The 27,003-nt window shown below is 48.7% G+C and overlaps 9 protein-coding genes across 9 annotated transcripts; 4 read left to right on the top strand and 5 right to left on the bottom strand.

The window, feature by feature from the left end:
• Positions 1-405: 405 nt before the first annotated feature.
• On the top strand, positions 406-2,467 carry BP5553_07808 (Uncharacterized protein; the record flags this gene model as incomplete). Its single annotated transcript, XM_032016431.1, has 4 exons — positions 406-466; positions 610-953; positions 1,017-1,822; positions 1,879-2,467. The coding sequence occupies 4 exons, from the start codon at positions 406-408 to the stop codon at positions 2,465-2,467; spliced, it is 1,800 nt and encodes a 599-aa protein (XP_031867662.1).
• A 419-nt stretch (positions 2,468-2,886) lies between these two features.
• On the bottom strand, positions 2,887-3,492 carry BP5553_07807 (Uncharacterized protein; the record flags this gene model as incomplete). The annotated part of the gene is made up of 1 exon (XM_032016430.1): positions 2,887-3,492. One exon carries the CDS (start codon positions 3,490-3,492, stop codon positions 2,887-2,889), a length of 606 nt encoding a protein of 201 aa, XP_031867661.1.
• Positions 3,493-4,651: 1,159 nt separating this feature from the next.
• On the top strand, positions 4,652-5,323 carry BP5553_07806 (uncharacterized protein; the record flags this gene model as incomplete). Its single annotated transcript, XM_032016429.1, has 1 exon — positions 4,652-5,323. The coding sequence occupies one exon, from the start codon at positions 4,652-4,654 to the stop codon at positions 5,321-5,323; it is 672 nt and encodes a 223-aa protein (XP_031867660.1).
• Positions 5,324-6,402: 1,079 nt separating this feature from the next.
• On the bottom strand, positions 6,403-9,054 carry BP5553_07805 (Heterokaryon incompatibility protein (HET)-containing protein; the record flags this gene model as incomplete). Its single annotated transcript, XM_032016428.1, has 1 exon — positions 6,403-9,054. The coding sequence occupies one exon, from the start codon at positions 9,052-9,054 to the stop codon at positions 6,403-6,405; it is 2,652 nt and encodes an 883-aa protein (XP_031867659.1).
• A 1,720-nt stretch (positions 9,055-10,774) lies between these two features.
• BP5553_07804 (p-loop containing nucleoside triphosphate hydrolase) lies at positions 10,775-14,615 on the bottom strand (the record flags this gene model as incomplete). The annotated part of the gene is made up of 3 exons (XM_032016427.1): positions 10,775-12,190; positions 12,238-12,371; positions 12,422-14,615. The coding sequence occupies 3 exons, from the start codon at positions 14,613-14,615 to the stop codon at positions 10,775-10,777; spliced, it is 3,744 nt and encodes a 1,247-aa protein (XP_031867658.1).
• A 609-nt stretch (positions 14,616-15,224) lies between these two features.
• On the top strand, positions 15,225-15,738 carry BP5553_07803 (Vacuolar ATPase assembly integral membrane protein VMA21; the record flags this gene model as incomplete). Its single annotated transcript, XM_032016426.1, has 3 exons — positions 15,225-15,322; positions 15,394-15,485; positions 15,599-15,738. 3 exons carry the CDS (start codon positions 15,225-15,227, stop codon positions 15,736-15,738), a joined length of 330 nt encoding a protein of 109 aa, XP_031867657.1.
• A 456-nt stretch (positions 15,739-16,194) lies between these two features.
• Positions 16,195-17,887, bottom strand: BP5553_07802 (uncharacterized protein; the record flags this gene model as incomplete). The annotated part of the gene is made up of 5 exons (XM_032016425.1): positions 16,195-16,886; positions 17,207-17,257; positions 17,325-17,444; positions 17,507-17,584; positions 17,656-17,887. 5 exons carry the CDS (start codon positions 17,885-17,887, stop codon positions 16,195-16,197), a joined length of 1,173 nt encoding a protein of 390 aa, XP_031867656.1.
• A 4,291-nt stretch (positions 17,888-22,178) lies between these two features.
• BP5553_07801 (Translation protein) lies at positions 22,179-23,013 on the bottom strand (the record flags this gene model as incomplete). Its single annotated transcript, XM_032016424.1, has 5 exons — positions 22,179-22,276; positions 22,345-22,445; positions 22,512-22,607; positions 22,781-22,790; positions 22,989-23,013. 5 exons carry the CDS (start codon positions 23,011-23,013, stop codon positions 22,179-22,181), a joined length of 330 nt encoding a protein of 109 aa, XP_031867655.1.
• A 1,607-nt stretch (positions 23,014-24,620) lies between these two features.
• On the top strand, positions 24,621-26,722 carry BP5553_07800 (Glucose-6-phosphate 1-dehydrogenase; the record flags this gene model as incomplete). Its single annotated transcript, XM_032016423.1, has 7 exons — positions 24,621-24,664; positions 24,868-24,940; positions 24,996-25,016; positions 25,069-25,413; positions 25,472-26,411; positions 26,461-26,550; positions 26,700-26,722. 7 exons carry the CDS (start codon positions 24,621-24,623, stop codon positions 26,720-26,722), a joined length of 1,536 nt encoding a protein of 511 aa, XP_031867654.1.
• Between the last annotated feature and the right edge of the window lie 281 nt (positions 26,723-27,003).

The raw sequence follows: 27,003 nt of genomic DNA, 5'->3' as shown, positions 1-27,003 counted from the left end.
TTATTTAGGTGAGCAAGGAAGACTACCTATATAGGTATATATGTATATCGTAATATAAGAACTATTTTGTCTTGAGGGGAATCATTGAAGACCTAAGGCGTAGTGATGAGAATAGTCACGTAATGTAAGATCTTACATCTGCCTTTCTGCACGTACTACTAACAGTGAGAAATTAGCGTGGAACACTGTTTAGGCTGATGCCAGTGCTTCGACGACCAACTGCATCCCAACACTGCCATTGGATTAGCACACATTGGCGCTGGTTGTCAGCCATACAGTCACGAGCTCGCCCATTGATATACGATGTAACCACGATATAGTTCCGCCTGTGCTGGCTTCTCGCTCTAAAGCCTTCCTCCTAATACTACCCTTCAACCAGCAGGTGTTTACTTGGCTAAGTCGAAAATGGGCGTGTTCAGTCGGATTCCTTCTGGCCTCGATGAGGTAGATGTGATTATTGCAGGCGGTGAGTGTCGTGGGCCCCAATTTCCTTGTTCGCGTTCATGGGTCAAATTGGCAAGATGGGAGAGGGAAAATATAATGAAAAATATAAATAATTCTAAGATAAGTCAAGATTCAAGCCGAGTCGCTGACATTGGCTGCTTACAGGTGGGACCGCTGGCTGTGTTGTTGCCTCGAGACTCAGCGACGCGGACCCCAACTTGTCTATCTTGATCATTGAAGGCGGCTCGGATAACTACAATGATCCTTCTATCATCCACCCGCTGCTCTTTTTGAGCCACTTGATGCCGACAAGCAAGAACACGCTATTCTATCAAGGCACCAAGGAGCCCAAGCTCGACAACAGGGAGCTGGTCGTGCCATCTGGAGGCGTGCTCGGTGGCGGCTCATCCATCAACCTCTTGACGTACAGCCGGGCACAACGGCAAGACCTCGACTCATGGAAAATGCCCGGCTGGTCAGCGAACGAATTACTACCGTTCATGAAAAAGGTGTAACTTTTTTTTAATAAATCGCATCTACTACAAGCATTGAGCTAAAAGTCATCTCCGTAGCTCGAAACATACCACGGACCCGGCACGTCAGAAACCCACGGTGCAGACGGGCCAGTTCAGATCAGCAACGGCACCTACCATGCTACCACATCAGAGAATGATTTTATTCAAGCCGCGACCAAGATTGGCTGGCCTGAGAAAGTCGATATTCAGAACTTAGATACTAGTAATGCCACTCAACGGAACTTGCGCTTCATTAGCCCAGAGGGTCTGCGACAGGATGCGGCCCACACATATCTACACCCTCGACTTCAAGATGGCAAGCATAAAAACCTACATGTCCTCGTGGAGCATCAAGTTATACGCGTCTTATTTGAGAACAAGAAAGCCACTGGGGTTGAGTATCAGCCCAACTCAGCCTTCCATAACGGTACTCCGACGGTCAAAACTATCAAGTCTAACAAACTAGTCGTTGTTTCCGCTGGAGCCCTTGGAACTCCACTTGTACTCGAGCGATCTGGCGTCGGCGACCCTGCGATTCTTGCAAAAGCTGGCGTTGACGTTGTCGCGGAGGTGCCTGGCGTTGGTCGCAACTATATGGACCATCACCTACTCACGTATCCGTATAGGTCAAGCCTGTTACCAAACGAGACATTCGACGCCGTTTATGGCGGCCGCGTTGATATCGGACAGCTAATAGCCACTAATAATAGTATACTTGGCTGGAACGCTGCGGATGTTACCTCTAAGCTTCGGCCATCCGACGCAGAAGCTTCTACTCTCGGTCCCGCCTTCCTGCAAGCCTGGAATAAGGACTTTAAGAACGTTCCAAATAAGCCAGTCTCTATTATAACTTCCCTCAACGGGTGAATAAATGCCACAGTTATATTGCAATAGGAAATAGCATTCTAACTAGTAATAGGTTCCCGGGAGACCCAACTGGCCTTCCAGTAGCCCAGTTCATGTCGACGTCGACATTCACCGTGTATCCATATTCCCGTGGCCACATCCACATTACGGGCAAGGACCTGAGTGTTCCGCTCGACTTCCAAACAGGCTTCTTCTCTGATGAGCAAGATGTCGATATTAAGAAGTCCATCTGGTCATACAAGAAGCAGCGTGAGATATTGCGCCGCATGGACGTATATCGAGGCGAATACGCCCCAGGCCACCCACCCTTCTCCGCCGGATCTGACGCGGCGTGCAAGGAGTTTGACACTCCCCTCAAGAACGTCCAGGACATTGTGTACACGCCGGAAGATGATGCAATCCTCGAGCAGTGGGTGCGCCAAAACGTCGGCAGTACATGGCACTCCATGGGAACATGCAAGATGGCGCCACAGTCCGAGTTTGGCGTCGTGGATGCCACACTTAGTGTATACGGCGTGAACAGCTTGAAGCTTGCAGATTTGAGTATCCCACCACAGAACGTGGCCGCGAACACAGGCAACACTGCCTTCGTTGTCGGCGAGAAGGCGGCAGACATTTTTATCAAGGATCTAGGCCTCTAAAAGTAGGGCCATGCTAGGAAGGCAAATACATATGCATTGGAGGAACAGTTCATTCTTTCTAACTTAACATAAACAACATCGCTGGGGTCACGTTGTACCCCCACACTCTTTCGAATTACTAGTCTTAACGTGAATTGAGACTTTATAGATTGAATTCAAGCCTTAGACAATACCATGCCATCTCAGCCGTCTCATCAAGGAAACCCCAAGAGCCAATCATTGTACATGTGTAGAGTCACTAGTATCAATTTCTGGGGGTTTTAATAACTCATTCAAGAGACAGAGCTAAATCTTGGGCTTTATTGAATCTTAGAAAGAACATCAGATAAAACAGCCCATGACCATATCTATGAACCCGGCACCCCTAACCGAGAAAGTAAATCTAATGAAATCGAAAGGTGCAATCAATTCTATAGTATCTATACAAAGAAAACGGAAGGCTCTTCGATAATGAGATTCATTTTCAAGTACTTCGGACTCCTAGTCTTCTCATCAGGCGTACCACCTTCACTGTTCGGAATAATCAAAGGCTCCTTTAGTTTAGGTACTTTCTCAGCCCACGGCGGCATTCTCTCCAACACTATGGGCATTGCCCTCAGCTCAGCTTCATGGGCATCGCCAGCTATAATTGTAGGCGCATTCCTTGGTAGACCTCGACGTATCAGCCGATTAAACGCTTCTACGAGGAACTGCGGAAGGACAGCTAGGATGGCATAGCGCGCGGGATCAGGGTCCTTAGGGTCGGGGATGTCTGCGACAAGCCAGTTTGGATGGTTGAAGAAGCTTTCGATCTCGGTTCGAAGGCCGGTATTATAACCCAGCACGGTATATTCGTACATGCGATATAACGACGCGGCGGGTGTGTCTCCCCTGGTCTGGGGTCGTCTGATATCGCGGTGGTTGAGAAGCCACTCAATGCTGGGAGGCCGTGGTAGAGTTGTTGTTGAGTCTTTATGAGACGGTCGCTGGAACACATTTCGGACTGCGGCGGCGATATTAGGGATATTAAATCCAAAGACTTTCATTTCGAAGGGGGTAAGGAGTCTTGATGACGAGATTGTAAATTGAATGTTTCTGCATCCAATCTACACAGGAAGCAACTTCCTATCTGGCTGTCGCCCGAGAGCCAGCTGTTTGTAGGGCTGCAGCTGCGATGTGATGATTGCTGAGCCTGCAAAATCACCTCATGCAACCTCACCCGTTGGGATAATAAGGCAACGAGTAGGGCGAAAATGGAAAAGTAGAAGGAAGCATATGGGTCAACTAGTGATAATAAAGAGAATGGTTTAATTTCTTAAGTGCGCGCACTCTGTTGGATATGTATCCCTAGGCCATGTAAGTATGCCAAGCATCGACGCATCAAGACTAGCGAGCCCCTATTTTGTGGTCTGAGCGGCCCTTACTCTCGACAGTTCTATCACTTAGACTATTTCCGCAAGATGCCTTCTAATTTTGAGCTATGAGTTTGAATTGAAACTTCCGCCTTGGAAGGATATTAGAATGACTTTGTACAAACGGTTATTGAAGCTCAAAATCGCCTCAGACACAGAAAACAAAGTGGGTTTATTTTCGTAATAGTGACGGAGGAGGTGTACTTGTTACATACCCGTCAAAGTGTGGATCAGGTTTGCCAAAATTGACGTATATATGAAACTCTAATTCTCAACAGGAACATCAACAGGAGTACATCAAGGTACTCAACCTATGTGACGTATACTTGGGCTTATTTACGCATTTATTCGAGTACACCAAATACCGTACATTTGAGGTGGCAGGTTATGGATACTACTTAAATAAAGAGGATAATCTTTGCCGTTTGCTTACATTAAAAGCAGCAAGTTTTCAATGCCTACCTAAAGGTACTTACACATTATCTAAACAGCGAACCTGTGCCGCTTGTTAATATTCGAACTAGACAATTTTCATGATGATGTTATATTTGAAATACTCAGGTACTATTAGCACCCGAGTAATGGATTCCCATAACTTGTTGACGTATTGTGGGCTCACTTCGTGCTGCTATGACACTCTCCCCCTCCATTGCCCGAATTAATGACACTTCCTTCTAATTTCCTCAACACCTCAACTCAACCCAAACCATAGAGTAGAGGATCTCCTGTAATCAATCAGCTCCAACGTCTACACTCATATTTACCCCCCCAGATATTTCAAACATCAGACACGATGGGCATCGCACAATCTCGAAAAACCCTGCTCGAGCCACCCCCGGACCACCCCGAACCAGAACTCGATCGCGAAACTCTACTCAAAGGTCTCGGCAACGTTGCTCGATATATAGAGGGGAAGCACGAGCATATCACGCTCATCGCCGTTGGCGGTGCCGTTAACACCATCCTCTTACAAACCCGGGCGTCAACGCACGATGTTGACTTTTACAACCAAAACCTCAGCGGTGAGGACTACGGACTGATTAAAAAGGCCATCAAATACGCACGTTCCAAGGACCCCATCCTCGAAGAAGGGTGGCTCAACAATAAGACCGTTCTCTTCATACCGCAAAATATCCGTGGGGAAATCACTCAATCAGCTATTGATCAGAATCAGGAAGTCTTCACTGCGCCGGGCTTGACTATTTTAGCAGCTCCTTGGCCTTACGCGTTTGCAGCAAAACTCGACAGGCTTTCCGGCGGTGGTGGAAAAGCGCATGATCTACCCGATGCTGTTGCCTATCTCCATCAGATAAATCAGACTATGGGGTATGGTGTGGTTCCTCGTAGTCAGGTGTTGGCGTGGGCAGATACTTATAAAGCCCGTTATTCTGGCGTGCACCTAGGACAGGTCAACACTGAATATAAGAGGGTATATGGACAGGACGGTATTGATATGGGAGCTTGATCACGTTTACCAATATTGTACATGGGAAATTCGTATTACCTACTGTTCTCTATCAGTGCCCTTGTATCTCTGTGCTTCCAAAGGAGTCTCTTTCATCGGATGTACAACTTTGTATCCTCGCTTTTACTTATCCCCACTTGGAAATACGGCTTTCTGGAGTGTCTCTCATGTCAAGGATAAATTGCTGATAGAACGGCGTAAAGTTCTACCTTGCTATTATGTCGATATGTCTTGGTCCTAATCGTCCTAAAGATTTCACAAGTTACTCAGCATCGCCACAGCTCCAACTTCAAACTCTGTAGTCATACCCTACAGCAGATCCGACATAATGAATGCAAATATGGGAGATGGTCTAATAGAACCACTTCAAACCATGCCGGGAGGAATACTTTCCGCTCAACAATCACCCCTATCCTAACCTGCACTTTGCACCTGCATCTGGCACCCCCATCACGGTAGGTCAGTACTATCCCTTGCATCTGTGGCTTCAGCTAACCTGATCCGTAGGATGCCTACAACCAACAACTCCACCACCTTCAAAACATTCCGTCCTGCTGGAGAGCTCAGACACTCAGACCGATCTACTGGAAATAGAACCGTGCCTATTAGTCACTTGCCTTGTGTATTCTATCGTAGGGTTGGTCGGCATAGCGAGGTGTTATCAATATGACAAAGCCTGCGTAGGTGCCGACCGCCTGGGCTAGCTGGGCCTATAGGTCGGTAGCCCGGGCAGTAGCTCAAGTTGGGCGCAGGGCGATGTTGTATGAGCAGAGACACTAGTTTTGTTGTTATTGTATAAGGGATAGAGGAAGAAGTAAGATATAGGAGTTATCCCAAAACACTCGCCTATTTCCTACCTACCTAGGTACCTTTGTACGTGATTTACAAAGGGACCTCTGAAGACTTCCCCCAAGATATCACGTCTTCCCATATCCGAACTTCTGTTAGTAAATATATCTATTGAGGAGTAATAAATATTGATTACTTTAGACTTATAACATGTCCTACATCGCTATGATCGCTAACCTAAACAAAGACTCAATGAGTGCAACTAACAAAAGGTTATAGGAATCAAGCCGTTAGCTAATCCAGATCCCCCGCCGAGTTCTCGCTAGTTCACAGTGAAACGTCTCCATTACATGGCTCCAGGGCACGGCATGACAACGTCTCTGCTCCTCCGTCATGCCAGTAATCTGGTCCAGCGCTATCATTTTGACCGCTTTATTGGGAAGCCTGTCAACCCGCGCCCCCAGCTCGGCCCTTTCATCCCACATTTTATCCCTCGGAGCACCCTCCGGTAACTTGTGGTGAACTCCTGGTCTGCGTGCGCGCCAGCGTGAATATCCAGGAACCACCGAGATGGTGCCTATCCGTTCGGCCACATCCTTACTGCAGTCCACTACCAAGATGCGCGCAATGTCCATTGTCGGCAGCACAATGCCCGTCCACGTCTCGGTGACAAGTCTCTTCGAGATGTCGCTGTTTCCCACAACGGTACTTGGATCCAGCGTCAGATCCAGGCGTATATACACCTTGCCTGGCTGTCCACGGTCGACTGGGAAGGCCCAGAAGAAGTCGCCCTCGAGACCGGGTCGCGAGTAGCCTTTTGTTTCTTTGAAAGGCACAAAGTATGGTTCGTGCTCGTCGTTATCTCGAAGGATAGCAGGTTTGTTGCCGCCAACACCCGATGGTGCGCCGGAGTCCTCGAACCGAAGCTCGATCGTCCATGCGTCGATGTGAATGTACGGGGTGAGACGAAACGAATATGCCGCTTGGAAGGCAGCGAACTCTGAGACCTCAGTAGGGAAGGGAATCACTACGCCGTCGTGCTTCTGCACCAGGACAAAGAAACTGCGTGACTGATGGGATCCAGTCAGCGACTTCTCTTCGTCCATGGCAGCAGTTCCAGTACTTATAGCTGGCGAGTAAAAGGCCGCAAAATGCCACCCTGTCCACGACCAGCTTGGAAACCCTTCACGCCTTTTTGCGGGAAGTCGTGTTCCCCAGCTCAAGCCGTTGATGAAGGCAGTCAAGGCATTAGACCTCTCTGCCACTTTCTCGCTCGTGAGCAACGGCACGCCCTGGAGATGGTAAAGCGGCTTGGGCATCTTTGCAAAATGCTCTAGAACTCCCAGGAAAGCATTCAACTTGTCACTTTCAAACGTGAGATTGCGACGGCTGTAATTCTGGATACACTGCACCATGTGCTCGACGGACAAGTCATTGTTCATATAAGGAAACGTCTCATTAGGCGCGTAGCGGCAATGGCGTATCGAGGGTTCCTCGTCCAAATGCTCCGAACACCACATACTATTACATTCAAAGTAGACACCGACATCGGTGAAGAAGACGCGTCTTCGAGAAAATATCGCCTCTTGGAACGTCCAGGCCCTCCTGATCCAATCCGAACTCGTAATGTGCCGACTGTAGTGCTCTCTTGTTAAGGACAATTTGGTCAGCGTGGTTCCTTTGGAAGTAGCCTGTGGTGCCATCTTCTGGCGACTGCGTGATCCAACACCAGGTAGGCCGTACGTGGGATCAGAGCCTGCTACCGCACATATGGTAAAATGTGACAGCTTGTACACTCTGTCCATTGCCTGCAGCTGCAACCGCTTGGTTTCATCGTCATGCTGGGCGATGCAGTACTTGTCCACCCACAGATACTGTAATCCTGCCCACAAGGTTACCGTGACTGCATCCTCGATCACAACGGGCAGAGTGCCTGATTTCAAGCGTCCCGTCTCGTCAGCCACTTGTTCGGGGTTTTCCTGCTTGCCCCAGATATATGACAGCGCAGCATACGGCTGGCCCGGTGGCAGTGGGATAATGCGGCGTGTTTCACAGTCAATGACCTGAAACTTTGGAATATCCTCTGGTCGTCCATATAGATAAGGGGCCACATTATGGCCACAGTCGGTATGATTGGCATCACAGAATTGAAGCCAATCATAGATCAGAGTATTGCTCATCCTGTCTGCGTCGACATGCCGACCATTAATCGCTAATCTTGCCGCCGAACCTTGGTCAAGCACGTTGCAAATATAGTCGGGATTATCCTGTTGAATGACATCCCGCACACGGCCGTCTGCGACCTCCCTTTCCAGAAACACCCCAAGAACAATATTATTGATAATATCCGAGTCTTGAATTGGGTCTTTCATGTACCTATTAAACAAAGTGAGGGCCGGGATGGCGTATAAGCAGTATCCAAGGTCCTTGTTCACGGACGGCAAGTATTCAGGATTATGAGGATGAGGGGTTCTGACCCACGCAAAGAGCCGACACAATGGGCATGTCGACGTATCCCAGCTTCCAGCGTTTCGCCCTAGGTGCGCCACGAGAATGCCTTCCTCTGGAACAGCTTGTTCATTGAAGATTTTCCCAAAATCAATACGTGCGCATTTTCTACAGAGGGCCTCTGTGGTTGGTTTTGCGGTTTGCTCCCTGTAGATGTCGGTCTCGCTCCTCGGTCTGCTCTCCAGGCCGCTTCTAGCGATCCAGCCATGAGTACTGGCTTCAAAAACGTGCTCCTCGATGAGTTTTTTTGTGACGGTGGCGACATCGTCGAGACTGTGCTGCTGGAGCAGCTGCGCTAGCAGCTCTTCATCGTTATGCTGTTCGATGAGCTTGCGAATTGCCTTTGGCCTGCAAATAGCTGCGTTTTTGCCGGTAAAGATATCCTGGACGGCTTGGTACACCACCTTTTTCTCTGGCAGGGCCTGCTCAGGCATTTCTTCGTGAGCTTTGTTTCAAAACTACAGATGCGGTGGTACATTGTGAAGTGAGCAACGTGGCCTCGTAATAAATAATGGGTTGTTAAGGCTGATCCTAAGCATGTTAGTTAAATGGTAGGCCCACACTCAGCCGCAGCTGAGAGGAGGAGCTTGAGATATAATATCGTGATAATTCTCACAACACCTAGTCAAGCTCTAGGCACTGTGCCATGTGAGTAGAACTTGAGCTCAGGCAGAAAGGCCTCTGCGAGGGCTTTACTGGCACGGTCGCTCATAACTTACTGCGGCGATAGAGATGGGAAATGATTGAGTGGCAGCTCAAGGCAGAGCGAAAGCAAGTTAGCTACGTGGCCGCATGGAAATTTATAGAAGAACACACTCTCTATATAAATTCGGTATATATAATATATAATTAATACGATAACTTATTGTAATTATTATAAGTCGTGTGGGGTACTAACTAAAAGGAGTTAGATGTTTTAATTAGAGGTATCGACTATATATAAATTTATATACTATAGTCACTATAAAAGCTGGTAATAATTTCCTAGTATAGTAATAAAGTTCTAAAGTTTAGATAAGACTATTTTATAAATATTAGGATAAATCAGAGCTTAATAGTAGATCTACTCCATATAGTAAAGGAACCCTATTAAACTATTGTGGTGGGGACCCAAGGGACTACTAGTTATTTACCTTGTTTTACATTTCCATGTGTACTAACTAGTGTTAGCACGTGGATAAGTGGAGCTACCTGGGCTCCTGGCCCTCACTCTCCCTTTGAAATAAAAACACAATTATCGCGACTAGATTTACCAGAATACAGCTGGACCAGGGAGAAGCTGGCCAGTTGAGATAATTACGAATACAAACCCAATTTGCCATACTTATAATAATGACCGGATCTTGTGACTATTAGTCGTCCTGAAATGCCACCGCCTAAGTGCGCCCTGAAATATTCACCTCCTCCAAGGAACACTAGACCATAGTTTAGACTTCTTTAGCCAGATGACTATAGGATGATAATCCTACACCGCGCCTATCGCTCAATTAATCCCTATACCTTGGCTGCAGTCTTTTGATTGTTTTATCCACGATTCCTCCTGATACTCCTAAGGGTCCTCCTAGCTCCTCTACAATAGCTAGCTAAGTATTATATTTTATAACTTAGTTTATATCTTTTATTAGAATAAATAATACAATAGTCTTCAGTATTACTTATGACTGTCTAGCCCGCGAGTACCTTTTGCATGGGTTCCATTCTTGGTTAAGGGCTAAGCATAGCGGCATAAAGACTCTAGGACGTAGAAGTAAGCTCTCAAGAATGTGTAGAGCGAGCGCCCTTACCATGGCTCATCTTTAATCCGACGGCGTAAAAGTGGTAATGTGGAACTATCACCAGAAATAATTTCGTACACGGAATAAACCCTTTCTATTAACCTCTACTCTACCGTCCTAGCAGTAACTCCGCAGGACCGAATCTATTCTATCACCATAACGTGCGTACTAAAGTGTACCGTCCCCTTTGAATGCCAGACATAAACGCCCTCGGCAGTGGAAACATGATCGCCCTCGACCCAGCCCCATATGTATTCGTATGCATATGCATGCATTTGCCAGTATGTAGGTACCATATCAAACATAGCTAGCCACACCGTGTACCACTCAAGCTCAAAATTCAAACTAATCAGCATCATCATCGTCATCAAACAAGCATCTAATCATCTGTCGCTCCCCTCGTCCTCTTCTTCGTCACCATGTCTAGGATAGTAGACCTCTTCCTCTCGGGGAGCTTCTTCTTAGTCTCTTTCTTCTTCTCCGGCTCGCTGTTCTTGACAGGGACAGGTTCGGGCTTCTCCTCTGCGGTATTCTTCGCTTCATCGTTATCGTCAACATTGGTCGCCTCAAGCAACATTTTAGCAACAGCCTTCTCGCCAGCATCCGCCATTGCAGCGTCATCGTCTCCGGAGACACGGCCATCAAGCGCCAGTTTACTCTGGCCCAGCGCATAGATCTGCTCCTCAATTGTACCCTTTGTAACCAATCTCACAACCTCCACATCACGTGTCTGGCCTACACGATGCGCGCGATTCTCCGCCTGCCGATCATCCTGTGGATTGAAGCTGCCGTCAAATATAATGACTTTATTAGCGTACATGAGATTAATACCCGTGCCGCCAGCTTTGGTGGTGAGGAGGAAGGCGGTGATGCTTTCGTCGTCGCGGTAGGTATCGATGAGGGATTGGCGTTCGTCGATCTTGGTGGAGCCGTCGATGCGCGTGAAGGAGATCAAGGAGGAGTTTAGTACTGCTTCGAGGATATCAAGGACGAGGGAAAATTGAGAGAATATTAGTACGCGGTCGCCATTCTCTTTGTAGGATTTCACAAGATTGATCATCGCGTCGACTTTGCCCGAATCCATCCATCGTAGATCTTGGATATCGAACGAGCGAATAGAAGGATAGTTAAGGCACCACTGATGGAGCCAGAAATCCGAGCCGAGATGCATCTCGTCGACAAGGTAATGACGTTTCTGCTCTGGTGGAAAGTTGACAGGGTCCTTTTTGCGTAGGATATCGGCCATTTTCTCAATACTCTCGTCAGTGAAATGTCGGCGGAAGAGCAGTGGATGGATTGCAGCTTTGCGAAGCTGCATAAGAGGATTGTTCTCATCATTTTTGGGAATCTTGCCGCCCTCAAGTCGAATCCGGGCCCGGTCGCGAGCTTTATCAATCAGTCCGTCGTATATCTCTTTCTGAGCTGGATGAAGGTTGCAGTATTCAACTCGGCAGGTCTTGGTTGGAAGGTGTTTCAACACTTGGGCTTTCTTGCGACGTAGAACGAAGGGCGTAAGCATGGATCTAGCTCGAGCAATGCGCTGAGCGGAGAGAAGAGCCGCATGGTCCTTGTCTCGTGTAGTAGCCTTGGCTTTGAAGATATAACTCAGATCCTCTGCACGTTCCTCGAAAACAGAGGGCAGGATAAAGGCAAGCAGTGCCGCCAGTTCCTGGAGGTTGTTTTGCAACGGCGTGCCAGTGAGGAGGAGTCGGAACTTGGCGGGAATTCTAATAAGACCTTTGTACCTCTGAGAGTTGACGTTTTTCAGGTAATGACCTTCGTCATACACGCAAACCTGGCTTGATGAGTATCACGTTCAGTAGAGGGTCAGATAGAACTTACGTCAGGCTTTAAGCGTCGCATGAATTTGTTGTCTTCCGGCTTGGCCGCCATGTCGTATGTTGTCACAATAATATTGATTCGATCCCGGTTCAAAAGAATCTGATCTGCCATTTCTGCACGTTCCTTTTGAGGGCCTATGTCAAATTATTAGCTTGTGTGGGAATGCGAACTCCGAATCACATACCGTGGTACGGCTCAACCATCAACTGAGGCGCGAATCTGTTACACTCTCGCAGCCAGTTCTCCAAGGTTGATCCGGGACAGACAACCAGATGAGGACCGTTGTTTCCATTCTCGACAAGGTGGGACAAGAAGGCGATAACCTGACAAGTCTTGCCAAGACCCATTTCATCAGCTAGAATGCAGCTCAACTTGCGTCTATACATCAGGGCCAGCCAGTTCAAACCGACAACTTGATAGTCCTTGAGTACGCAATCTTCAGCCATTAAATCCGGCTTTTTTAGGAAGGTCACGTTCCCCCTCTTCCTGGAAGTCGCAGTTGGCCTAATATCGTCATCGCCAGCGTTTCCAGGTGAAGCGGTGCCGCTGCTCGGGGAACCAATGCCAGAATCGCGAATAGAATCAGCATCATCCTCCAGCGATGTCATCTCAAGCTCGCCATCTTTAGAGGCACCAAATACATCGAAACCCCACTTTCCCATCTCCTCGGCCAGGGGTTTGCCCAGCTCCTCGCACTTTGCAACCAGAGCATCGATAGCTTCATATCCAGTGAACATGTCTACGGCGGTATCCACGATCTTCGCGCCGATAGGAGCTCTCGTGCTCTTCTTCCCGCTCTTCAGGGGCTTTGCGTTCTCAACCGTTCTGGCAACATCTAGAGACTTGAAAGGACGAGCATTGACCATCATTTCAGCGATCTCCTTCGTGATATTGGTAAGTTCGACAAGTTCCTCGACATTACAAGTATTCAAGTACTTGAGCACTCGACCATCCAGTTCAGGGTCCTCTCCTGAACCTGAGACCATACCAGAATCTGAATCGGAACTATGCTCGGACATGCTAGGCGAATCAGGTGGTGGCTTTAGAGGAGATGAGATGGTTGGAACGGTTGGAGATGACGGATGTCTTCGACCCTTAACAAGTCTCTTCTTGGGCTTCGCTGGGGCGGTATCATTGGAAGCTGGCGTTTTCCCAGGACGAGCTTGAGTCGAGGAGTATTTATCTCTGATAGACACTGTTGGCGCATTTAGACCACGCTTCATCTGAAGCTCAGGTAGAGCTGAGAGCTCGTCGTCAGAAATAACCATCGGCTCATCATCCTCAGCAGCAAGAAGAGTGATAGCATCGTCGAGATGTCCCTTACAAGACCTCAGAGCGTTCTCTGCTGCAAGCACAGTGACCTGCGGAAGTACAGCTCTCACTCTCGCGACATTATCCCGGAGTTTTGAATCTGAGAGGTCATTCATCCCAATATCCTCAATTGGCCTTGCTCTCTCGGGTCTAGTTTGGGTTGCGAGCTTCTTAGCACTTCCATCCGAGGGCTTATATGCGGCATTTTTGACGATCTCAAAGAACTTGGATTTGCCGCTCGCCGTGGTCGAAGTTGGGCCGAATGAGCTCTCCGCGCTCCTGGGTGCAAAAGTGGATGGTTTGATATCGGCCTTCGCCAATCCAGCATCTTCAGAGTCCGAGCTTCCACCCTGGAATTTAGGTCCATCATCGTCGGAGTCGATAAGGTCGATAACGGTCTTGGTTGCAGTAGGCTTCTTAACAATTCCCTGTGGGGGTTTATATGCAGTGCCTGCGGGAGCCATACTTGACGCCAGGGTAGGACGAGGAGGGGCATTGGTCTCGGTCAATGCTGAAAAGCCGTTCTGGAGAGATTTCGGTTTTGGAGAGTCTGGGTCTCGTCCCGTGAAGGGAGAGGAGGCGGGGACTTGAATAGTTGATTTGCGAGCTGCAGGAGACGACAGCAGTGGCTGGGCGGTAGTGCCGAGTATCTGAGTTGGCTGAGTCTCGTGGTAACCATTCTTTCCAAGTATCTGCGTGGGCTGGGTCTCATAGTAGCCATTCTTCCCCAGAATTTGCGTAGGCTGAGTCTCATGATAACCATTCTTCCCCAGAATTTGCGTAGGCTGAGTCTCATAGTAACCATTCTTCCCAAGTATCTGCGTAGGCTGCGTCTCAATAGCATTTCCAATCGGCATTGTAGGCTGGGTGTCACGGTGCTTCGGCGTATCCGGCACATAGCCCTTGAACAGCTCATCACCGTCGTCTTCTCCCGAGTTATAGGCACCGGTATCGGCGGGGGAGTTGGAGGTCGAGTTGTTGTATCCAGTGGCTGTCCTCTGTCTCTTGACAGCTGGGGAGTCGGGGACAAGCATTGCGCTTTTTGAGGCTGTGGGTTGAAATGCCATGTCGATAGTTGTAGGAGCGACGATTGTTGGAGGGGAGCGGGAGAGCGGAGGAGGAGTGAAGAGGGTATGGAGAGTGTTCGCAGGCGAAGTGAGTGAGGCCAAGCAGAACTGGTTGGGTGAAAGTGGACGTATAGGTGAAAGTCAAGGTGAAAGGTATTCGAGCGCGCCGCCTCTCACTTTCACTTTCCCCTTTCTTCCTTTCCCACCACCAAGCCAAAGAAAGAACCTTCAAACTCTCCTCAATTCTCTCTCTCAAAAATCACAAAACAGCTATCTGCACAGTGCGTTGTGTCGCAGACATTGTGTTCCGTGTATGTTGGTTGGCTGTTGGTAGTTGTATAAAAGAAAGTTGCCCAAGCCAAGAACTAGAAAGTGACGATGCTTCGCCCCCAAGAGCGAACACACGCTAAGGGAAAAACCACTTTACGCGTTCCCCGCGCGCCCGACACGAAGTCAGCAGGGTTCCTGTCTTTTGGTGTTTGCCCATTCACGACGTAACCTTGCCTTGCCTTCCTATTGTCTTGATACACCCACCACCACCACAACAAGACAATACTATCCATCAACTACCTCCGCACACATAAACCACCTATAAACTGCATAGAGACCATGGCCGCACGAAAGAATCTCCAGAGTGACATGTCGTTCTCGAAGGAGGATGACAGCAGACCCATGGAGAAGAGTAATATCACTCCCGTGGTCCCCGCGTAAGCCTTTTATTTATTTCCCCTATGCAAGCAACTCCAAGTCCAGCTAAAGCTCACATACAATCCAAAAGCCATGTGATATACAATCTCCTGGGCTTTACGCTCGCCATGGTAGTCTGTCCCATCGGATCCTATTTCCTGACGCTGAATACGATATTTGGAGGTTCGTTTTCCTTCTTAACTCTCCTTCTACTTTTTTTTTCAAGACAATTCCCCCGCTGGGGTTTGTTGTGTGTGTTGGTAGGTACGTGTATGGTTTAACTGATATATTTCTAGGCAATTCAACATACGCCGGAGCAACAGCCGCTATAATGGCGAATGTCGTGCTGATGGGCTATGTGATTGTGGCGTTTAGGGAGGATAAGAGTGATGCCCTTGAAGCGGCGGAGAAGGAGCGGGAGAGAAAGGGGCAGTAGGCATTTTTCTTTCTGTATTATTGTGGGTAATGAATATGATGCACTCCAGCTGCAACTGAAAATGATGGGAAACCTTGCCGCAGGCGTTGCTGAGTTTGTAAGATTATGGCATGATAAAACCCTCCCGCAATATTGGGGTGTGGAAACATTGTAGATATATAATACCAGTCACGATGCACGTTGCAGCCAAAAGTTCAAGCTCTGCGAATGGATTCACGCTGGAAATTGCTCAATTTTGGACTATTAGTACCCACAGAACGCCATCAATGCTTAATCCAAGCCTAAGCCTAAGCATAATCCGAACAGTCCTGTTCCCCTCCCTTAAAACCGTGATCCCATATCATCATTATTTCTGCCTCATAATATCGTGACAAAGCTTCCATAACAACCGACGAGGGATCTTCATAAATTAATTCTCCATTTTGCTCCATGAGTTTCGCGCCCTCCCCGTTTTATTTAAGCTCTGGAAAACCGCCTGCCAAACCATGATTTGCGCTTCTCCGTCGCGGGTTTAGCCTGCGCTGGTTGGGCCACAATATTTCCACTTGTTTGACCAAGTTTAATCGGAACTCGTGGGCCATTGACATCTTTGCTTGGTGGGGGTGGTGCCTGATTCGGAAAACCATACGCTGGCCTCTGAGCACCGTTCGAACCGTACGCTCCGTTAGGGTTGATGGCATCTGTCAAACCGGCGCCAGGAGATGCCAATTGAGGAACGTTGCCAAATCCGTTGAATCCGTAAGTCTCCACCGGCTCCTTTGGAGGCGCAGCCGCAAAGCGGTCCACCGAACTATTCTCGCTACTGGGATCGGTCGAGTAGCCGGCTGGATCAGAGCTGCCGCTTCCTGAGGCCGTCGTCACTGTTTCGTAGGACTGCTGGTTGCCTTGAACTGGGTAAACTCCTTGGCCATTGGCGAATTGCTGCTCGGGAGCTGTCCGTGGATACCGGGCCCTGTTGGGATGATACCCATTGCCATATCCATTGCCGGACCCATTGCCGTACCCATTGCCGTACCCATTGCCAGGAGTATCGCCACCACCATTGTAATAGCTATCCGGTCTAGCCACTGCACTGTATCTTCCATCGGCGTAAGTGCTTTCTGGTCTATAAGATTGCGACCGTCCTCCATAGTAGCTATTTGGGCCTCCTATATGTCTGCGTCAGCTAAGTGTCATTGGATGAACCGAACCGCAAAATCCCATGATCGCTTATTTGCCAATGGCAGATCGCGAAGAAACCGGCTTGCAAAGCATCCCGCAGACGGCGCGGCAGCTTACGGATTCGTCCGTTCCATGAAATGGGAACTAGTAGCTTTCCCATCCTTCGGCCCTTTCCTAGCACCCGCACTTGGGGGTTGTTTTATTTTGGAATGGGCCAGAGAAGAGGCTGCAAACTTGGCACACCCCGAAGCCCCAACATTCCTAATAGATCCCAAAGAATAGGAACACGGATGAAATTTAAACGTACCTCCATAGTAACTGCTTCGACGATTGTAATTTGATATATTATCCGATGACGCTAGAGTTAACAATATCAGCCTTCCAATGTCTAGGAGAACACCCTCCGGCGAAACCCATTAACTAACCTGTGCGAAGGTATGTTGACTTTCGTGAGTAATCGCCATCTATAGCTGCCTCGAAGGAACGAATGGTATCGAGAGGTCTCTCCCACCGACTGCGGGTTGGGTTCGATCGATCAGGGTCGGCTGCCAGGAAATCCCAATGTCAGTTGTGCCATGCGATGCGATGCGAAAGGGAGGAGACTAACCGATGGGGTTTCCAAGTGCATCCCGATGCTGGATCGCACGGATTGGTGCCAGGGAGGACTTCTGATTCGCAACCTCAGCTACCGTAAAATGTCAGTCTCGCCATCGATATGCGCCGGAGCAGGATGTCAAGTCCCGGCATCAAGCTTACCTGGCTCATCTTCTGTCATCGCCAACGACGGGTCGGCTTTTGAGTTGAGCCTGAGCGATTCCTTCTCCCTGTGGGTTTCCTGGAGATCGATCTTTGGGCTGCTGCCACTGCTCTTCTGCGAATGCTGCGAGCGAAAGCTGAAGGTTGACTTTGTTCGCTGGCGCGGGGCTGGTCTCTGGTACTGCCCTGCTGCCGCGGCGGGCACCGGGTTTATGGGATGGCTTGCGGCCATGTTTGTTGTCTGGGGGATCTAACAGGATTTTGTGGATCCCAAATAGATTTGATAGTAGTTCCTTGAAACGACAGCGGGGGCTGACAGCTCTGTCGAAGCAGGATGCGGATGTGGAGAGCAGACTAGAGCTGACGGTGGAGTTGTCTAGAGTGTATCCTGGACAGGTTGGGGTCTGTGAGCACTACGCAGAGGAGTCGAGCGCTTTGAATTCGAGAATGGCAACGGTAACGTCTGGGTTGGCAATCGCAAGATGGCCAGTGGCAAGCAGGCTTGTTAACTGCGCAAGAGGGGTCGTGGGTGTGGAATTGGGACGTGTTTTGACTGTGGCATGCGTTGCTAAGAAAAATAAATGTCGAGGCTGGCGAGAATAACGAGCGACGGCACCGGATTCAGACGCCGAGAGAACGATCGTAGATAGCTAGCTAGCGATGCAAATGGATAAGATGCGGCGGGCCGGCGATGCAAACAGGATAAGAGCGTGGATTAACGATAGAATTGAATAAAGATGTCTTGTTGTTGATGGAACAATGTCGTGGGAGTGTGAAAGTGGTGTTTGTTGTTCTTGACCAGAAGTGTGCCCGTGAGTAACAGATGCTAAAGTAGTGTGAAGTTTGATGTTGATGGGGGGGAGGCCCGGGTAATGTTTTAGATGGTGGGAGGAACAGGAACAGAACTCCTCCCACTGGAACTGGAACTGGGACTGGGCTGAGCAGCCAAACGGCGTCTACGTAGTCTTCTGCTCTGGACTGTCGCAAGTGATAGAGTGATGACGATTCTCTGATAATGATTGACAGCGCCAGCAGGGGGGAGGAGCCGGGGCGAGGGTCCACTCCGCAGAATACAAGTGAAAGACGACAATAAGATGCTATCATGACATTGTTTACGCTGTACCTACCTAGGTACTTATTAATAGCTACAGACTACGGAGCAGAGATACTCCTCACTCCATCCCTCTCCCATTACCACACCAACACATCATTTGACTACTTTTCCTTTGTGTCTACTTGTCTACTTGACCTGCTACTACACTACCACACTGCCACTACTTGGCCTACACAGGTAGGGATCCGAGGGCGACGATACGTATATTTTTTCTTCATCCGCGTACCTTTCCGCCACCACGCACTCCACTCCCACCCGAACTAACTCAGTAGCGACCACCGTTTATATCCTCCCTCAGCTGCGGTGTGCATCTTGCGCGCGGTCTCGTTCGCTGTCAAAGGATCATCCGCCACGTCCGCCGGCGCAGTGGATGGGCCATCCCAGAAGTGTGGTTGCCAGCAGCCATTTGCCAGTGGCCTGTCAATCGCCTCCCTACCAACAGCAGCGCATCGTCAACAGCCATCCGGGCCTTGGGCCAGAGGAATACGGGGTTTTGCCCAGGGTCAGCGACTTGGAGCAGCCCACAGGATACGGACACGAACGACACTAGGAATCACCGCAGGCACGACAGAACCTCGCATGTCTCCTGAGCTACCTACATAGGTATGGCGGACCCGTACTTCTCCATACTTCCGTGCTCTGGCAGACACTGATAGTCGGACGCCGAGTGTCAAGGTTTGGTGCTGCTGCGTACGAAGTACATACATAGGTACATGTGCAGTACATGCTGTATGTTGTACGGCATGCAAAGATAAATGCTCGATCCAGTTCTTATCGGACGCCTAATCGGAACATGGTCAATATACCTGGTACATGATCATACAATACCAAGGAATCCAGTCAAAGTGGCGCTATCCGTTGTCCAGGGTGACGAGAATTCCAGCGCCCACTCTTTTCTGCTCTCCCCCATATCTTTTCCACCGATCAGCATAAACATCTCCCCAATCCCACCTCGCTCCGCGGGGCACATACTTCGATTGTATCAGGTTCCACCATTGCACTCATGAGACCGGTAACTCTGAAAATGTTCACGTCCTTGCATTCTCGCCCCCGCTGTTCCTAGCAACGGATACTCTGGTGCTCCAGAAACCTGCTATGTCCCCTGCTGGATGGTCAGCCTGTGGGCCCTGACGCTGGAACTATATCGAGGTTTATTAGTTGGCCCCTCTTGGCCTGCCCCGGCCTGACGAGGGGGTGCCTACTGATTGCTCCGTGGTACATGTACATACCGATAACTATCCATCAGAACGATTAATCAGGTGAATTGATTGGCCGAATGCTGGTTCAGATTCGTCAATTAGTAGGATCTCCATCTTCATCTCCATGCGGAGGATATTTATTAGTTGGCGAAGGAAGCTACAGCACCAGCTAGATATTGGGCCCACTGAAAACAGTTCTAACTACAGCATCGTCGCGTTCAGTTAACTTCCGAGGCACATCTTCATCAGCCTTACGAGGTGTGGCCAAGCAACGCAGGCCACGACAAGAATCTCTCAATCCATTCTGGCAGGATTTGCAACAATGTCTCTGATTTTCTTTTCCTTTGACCGCTTCCATGGGAAAACATTCCAGTCCGAGAACAATGAAATCTAATGCCGAAAGCACACCACAGCAACCACACAAATGTCTCGCATCTCGCTGCCCCGCTGCCTTTGGTAGGCTCACTCCACTCGGAGACATCGCTTGCGGACCTGCGGTTCGGCAGCAGGAATATCTCCTGTGCTGACGCTCGTGCTACGCAGATCCAAAGGTCGGCATTTGACATGGTCTAAAAGTCCGACCTCATCAACCTCTCTCTCTCATCAAATAGGAAGAGTACCGTTCGAAGACGCATTTATCTAGGGCTAGGAGACATCATAGTACGTCACTAACTAACTCAAGGTAGGAAGGCTACTTGATTATCTCCTCAGCACGGACAAACAGGAATTGCCCCTGAATATCCATATAGTAGGTACCACGTGTATGCGTATGAGACTTTTTGCTGCACCCTTTGATTGATTTAACCGCACAAAGAAAAGTCCAACAGAAAAGTACTTGGCTATATTATATGTGGAGATTAATTAATAGATAAGGCTCGTACCTACGTATGCAAGACAGAAACAGAAAACACGACCTGCATAGATACCTACCTTAGGTAGGTACATACATATATTTGCCCTTCCACACACCGCTGCATGCATGACGGAAATCAATCGAGCGTATCGTCAATCGAGCGTATTTGTCAAGTAAGCGTATCGTCAATTAAGCAGGCGTTGGAATAGTCATACATACGAACCCAAATATATCCATCATATATCTCGAATTCATAGATTCACTCGATGCAAAAGCAGGCATACTCGTATCAACGACCACAAATATATATATCAATCGTACTCGCGGCCATGTCTACAAACTTCAAGCTCTAGCAAAACCGAGAAATTATAAATTGCGTAGCATGACCCCCCTCAATATTTAATCAGGCCGGAAACCTCCGGTTTTAGTTCACGTAGGAACTGTGCGTGGATGGCATGGTATATGTAAGTGCAAACGATCATTTATCACGACATACAGTGTGTTGTTTAAGAGTAAAATACCAGTAGGAAGTAGATGCACCCGATATATCACCAGCGGAAGCTTGAAATATACCGAATTTAGTCAAGGGCTATTGCACATAACTGATGTTGTATGTATAGGGCTGACTTGCTACCTGGTGGGGGTTATTCGCACGTTCTCAAAAATCAGAGGCAACGAATTGGTAACGCTTCATAGATATCTTGTATGGTGGAAAGCACCGTGACATATCTGTATACCCACCGAACTAACATGCCATAGGGGAATTGCGAACACATTACTACATAAGATGTTAATATAAGTGTCCAAGGCATTGGGGAAGGATTTGTGGGATTCAATGGGAGTTGATGAAGATGGAGCGGGTGGGCGCTGCTGTATATCTTGAATTTGGGGTTGGAGTTGGAGCTCAAATATGGCGAAATTCTGGGACTGATATGGCAAATGGGCTGTAGTATCGCCTGAGCGTTGCTTACTGTGGTCATTGGGAGTTAAATGAAAGGGGAATGCAGGGAGACGAAGTCGTGATGGGATGTCGATACCTCCGGTAGGATTACTCGGATTCCACATAAACTATTGGTGGCTGAGCGTAACGATCAAAAACCGTCATTATCGATTCCAAGGGTTTTGATCCAACTTCAGCCTGCTCGGGATTTGACCAGTGAGTATCACACGGTATTAACGAATCGCCCAGAATCTTCACAAAAATTGGGCAACGGATCCTCGTGGTTGTTATTTGCTTTTATTCGAATGCTACCAGCAAGGCTATGCACATATCGCTGCCCCACCTAGTGACCGAATAGTGTGACATATCGCCAACCAATCTTCCATCCGCAGAGAACCAACTCCAGAACCCTCCCGCTTATATCGAGGATGGGTACAGCATAACTCTAACCGATGCGCCGAAGGACTTGGGGGGGAGGTTGCGTCTGAACTGTGCTCGTACTACACCGGAGTTGCCTGGACGAAGTGTGAGCAATAAATTCCTCAAAACGGACAACTCTGTTTCCCGTGGATATAAAACATACCATGTGGTCTGGTAACCTTTCCCCAGATAACTCTGATCTTGGATCCTCTAACCTCTCGTTGCGCGCGGTAGACGAAAGCGACCTTCTTTCCGAGGTAGAAACTGGAGTCACAGTTAGCAAGTCTGCTCCCATTTCGGTATGTATGGCATTTTCTGCCCCGCACGTACGTTGCTGCCTTGGTATCATCCACACCCTCAATCTTGATCAAGCTGGTGCCGGGGGTTGTGTTGCGCTTGCCGCGTTGGTAGCTCAGATGTCGGCCCCTATGAGAATTCCTATCAGCACCTATCTCTCATCTCCATTATAAACCGCCATGTGGCCTGCTGGCGGAAATCTACAATCCATCTCCTCTGTCCCCCTCTTTCCTTCAACTCGAAGACTCGACTCGTGTTGTTGTTTTGCAGTCCACTCGGCGATCGGGTATCAATTGACTTACTTGACATAGACTAGAAGATAAAGTCAGCAACATGTCATATATATTCAAATACCAGCCCGCGGTACACCAGAACAGAGAGCCAGGAACCTCCAGCAGAGAAGTGCAATGCCCCCCAGCTAAAGCTCCCCTCCCCTCCCCATTCCCCCATCTCCTCTCCCATCATCTCCAACTTCGCGGGACTAGTAACTAGCAACAGGGTGCAACTTACGGCGGTGTCCAGCTTCCGTAGGCATCTTGAATGTGGGGACTCTCGTACTATGAAAGTAAATCGAGAGGAATCAACGACGCGTCTTGCTGAAAAGACTTCGTTGAGGCGGGTTGTCGTCGAATTTGTCGTTGGTCTTGTTGTCGCTCGCGCATTTTCGAAATTCAATCTGAGTTCGTGGGTTTTCGTTAGCGCCGGCTAAGCGAGTGCGGATCACGTGGGGAAGGCCATCATCTTATCAGTTTCCTTATCGCCTACTAGACTATTTGCGCCAGTCAAGGAAAGTAATTCCATAATAGGCTTTAGGTAATAAGTTATTCTTATGGATAATGGATAATTGTCTGGTCAATTCAATATTCTATTTGAGCGCCACAAGATTATCATTGCATTGCAGCCTTGATCGTTTTCTCCGCTTTCAGGATTTCCGCTTTGAAGCCACCGGCGGTTGCGGAGATACGATGGACGGTTCGTAAGCATGAATTATTAATGGTGGCAATGCATTATTGGGCTTGTTGGCAAAATACAGGTATGCAATAATAACGCGGTCACTTCTTCCTTATGGGCAATGGGCAAAGGCAACGCGAGAAGAGATCAGAGCGCAAGGCAACTCAACAGAACACTACGCAAGACAAGACAAGACAAACCTCCTCCTAGCCTCGACTCTCGAACCTGCTGTATTCTCGGCTTGTTTTAAAAAGGCCCCGACAATGGCTCAGTCTGGCCGACAGGGCTCGCGGCGCCCGTCGGCGGCGCTCGCAGAATACTTTTACGACTGTAATTTACTAATTTACCTAACTTACTTTTATGGTGCCTGAGTGGGAAGAACGTGGGCGGTGGGGCCTATTGGAAGAATAGGCACGTTGCGTCGTCATTCCGTAAGTACTGTTCCTACGGTAGTATTCTGGACCTAGCGAGCTTGGGTCTTGGGTCGACTTTATAGACCACTCCGTATATGGATATATGGATAAGTAGAGTAGAGTAGAGCAGGTAACCTAGAGCTTGGTAGGATTCAAAAGAATTGACAAGTACTCCGTATAGCAAAGCTACCTACCTTAGGTACCTTAGCTCTGAAAGCATTGTGGATTGGCGCGCATCGCCGCCGGAGATTATCTGTGAATTATTCCATCCTCCGTCGCTGTCCTCGTTCACCGTTAGTTTAGGTGCCGTCAAGAGTTTTGCCGCGTAAGGTGGGGGACGGCGGTGGTTCTGGTTGCGATTGATTGATTGCGATTGTGGCGGTGGGAGTGGGAGTGAGACTGGGTTGGATAAAAGCTAAATATTAGCTTGCGCAACTGCAGCTGGCACTAGAACTGGCCTCTTGCAACGAAACAACCTCAACCGCATCTTACATCGTGCTCAATATATTGTCAAGCTCCCTCTGGTATTCTATTGCGGCGTGGTCACCGTTTTCAGCTCTTTTGTAAGCCGGACTCTGCCCATATTCCTACTCTATCCCTTGCAATTCACTTCTTCCGCTTCCGCCGTAGCTTTCTGGGCCCTCCATCTCCATCTCCATCCCACCCACGCCGCCTCAACAAACTGAGCAGAACTGCTGGCTGATATTGGGACCGTCCGCAGATTTCGCTTTCTTCACTTCCACCGCCCTCGTGCGCCTTTCGTCCCTAATCCTGCATCATGGCCGACACAATGATCAGGCCCGAGGTGCCCACCAATGCTGGGTGAGTTGCACAACCCCCCGCCATGTCATCGACGTAGGCATCGGTTCCCGAAGCTATCGCAACAGGAACACAACGGCGTTGAGCCTTGCGCAAAGTTTTATGGGCTATTCAATGCCCTGGGAAACGTAGTGCTGAGCTTGGAATCACTCAATTGAAATCATGTGGATATAATTTTGCAGATCGAGGTGCTAACCCCCCGCCAGGACGATCGAGCTGAAGGATAACACCGTCATCGTTGTCCTGGGTGCCTCTGGAGATCTTGCAAAGAAGAAGACTGTAAGTACACCTGTTCGAATACTACAATGCCCGTTGCTAACAGTTGTAACTGCAGTTCCCAGCTTTATTCGGCCTTGTAAGTAACCACAGATGGTCCCCGGCCCTTCCGCTAACCATCGCCACCACAGTATCGCAACCAATTCCTACCTAAAGACATAAAAATCATTGGATATGCACGGACAAAGATGGACCATGAGGAGTACCTCAAACGGGTCAAGTCTTACATCAAGACGCCGACGAAGGATATGGAACAGCAGCTCCAGGACTTTTGTAAGATCTGCACATATGTGTCGGGGCAATATGACCAGGATGATTCATTTATTGAGTTGCGGAAACACCTCGAGGTGGCTGAAAAGGGCCGGAAGGAGGCAAATCGTGTCTTCTACATGGCATTGCCGCCCAGCGTCTTCACTACGGTCTCACAGCAGTTAAAGAAGAATTGCTACCCAAAGAATGGCATTGCAAGAATCATTGTAGGCGTCAATTGGATTGTACCGTTGATTTATATACTAACATTAGGCTGTTTTATAGGTAGAGAAACCTTTTGGCAAGGACCTTGCCAGTTCGCGGGAGTTGCAGAAGGCTCTGGAGCCCAACTGGCACGAGGATGAAATTTTCCGTATTGATCATTATCTGGGCAAGGAGATGGTCAAGAACATTCTTATCCTCCGGTTTGGTAACGAATTCTTCGGCGCGACTTGGAATCGCAACCATATCGACAACGTGCAGATTACTTTCAAGGAGCCTTTCGGAACCGAGGGCCGGGGTGGTTATTTCGACGAGTTCGGCATCATCAGAGATGTTATGCAAAACCATCTGCTGCAGGTGCTGACGCTCCTTGCTATGGAGCGACCGATCTCCTTCTCCGCGGAGGATATTAGAGACGAGAAGGTCCGAGTTCTTCGAGGCATCCCAGCTATCGAGCCAAAGAATGTCATCATTGGTCAGTACGGGAAGTCACTGGATGGTGCCAAGCCAGCGTATAAGGAAGATGATACCGTGCCTAAAGATTCGAGATGTCCCACATTCTGCGCCATGGTCGCATTCATCAAGAACGAGAGATGGGATGGCGTGCCGTTCATCCTGAAGGCTGGTAAGGCTCTCAACGAGCAGAAGACCGAAATTCGAATCCAGTTCAAGGACGTCACCTCGGGTATTTTCAAGGACATTCCACGGAATGAGCTTGTCATGCGAATTCAGCCCAACGAGAGTGTGTACATCAAAATGAACTCTAAGCTACCTGGCTTGAGTATGCAGACTGTGGTCACCGAGCTCGATTTGACCTACCGAAGACGTTTCTCGGATCTCAAGATCCCAGAAGCCTACGAATCTCTTATCTTGGATGCCCTAAAGGGTGATCACTCGAACTTTGTTCGTGATGATGAATTGGATGCCAGCTGGAGAATTTTCACACCGCTCCTCCACTACCTTGATGACAACAAGGAAATCATTCCTATGGAATACCCATATGGTAATTTGCCATCAGCCCGATGTAATGATTTTGTACTAACGGATAAAAGGTTCCCGTGGCCCCGCCGTCCTAGACGACTTCACTTCTTCCTATGGTTATAAATTCAGTGATGCAGCAGGATATCAATGGCCAACAAGTCGTACGTAACTCAATCCTTTCGACCCTTATGTGTCACTACCTTTCTCTTAAAATACCTGTAAATGTTGCAATTTATCTCCCACCACCATTTTACCAATTATTATCGCGTACCTTCAAGGAACAGCATCGTTAACACATTGACTCCTCTAGAAACGGCACCCAACAAGCTGTGAGTACCCAATAGAAAAATCGCGGGGAAATAGATAGCAAAGAATACATGTTAAGACAACCTGCCCGTACAGCGCCTGATCAAGCGCCCTCGCTCGTAACTGCAGTCACTCTATGCCATGTTCTTTCGTCGTGTCTCTGCACCCGTTCAGGTCATGAAGATGGAAAAGGGCTGGATCGTATCATGAATGAAGGGAGTATCCGCTCGGTGTTCTTTTTTGGGGGTTAGGGCATCTTCATTCGTTTGAATTTTGAGGTAGCGGTTTTACGATGGATGTTTTAAGGT

This window comes from Venustampulla echinocandica (assembly GCF_003357145.1).
Source record: "Venustampulla echinocandica strain BP 5553 chromosome Unknown scaffold_6, whole genome shotgun sequence".
Classification (NCBI taxonomy): Eukaryota; Fungi; Ascomycota; class Leotiomycetes; order Helotiales; family Pleuroascaceae; genus Venustampulla; species Venustampulla echinocandica.
This window is presented reverse-complemented; position numbering and strand designations above follow the sequence as displayed.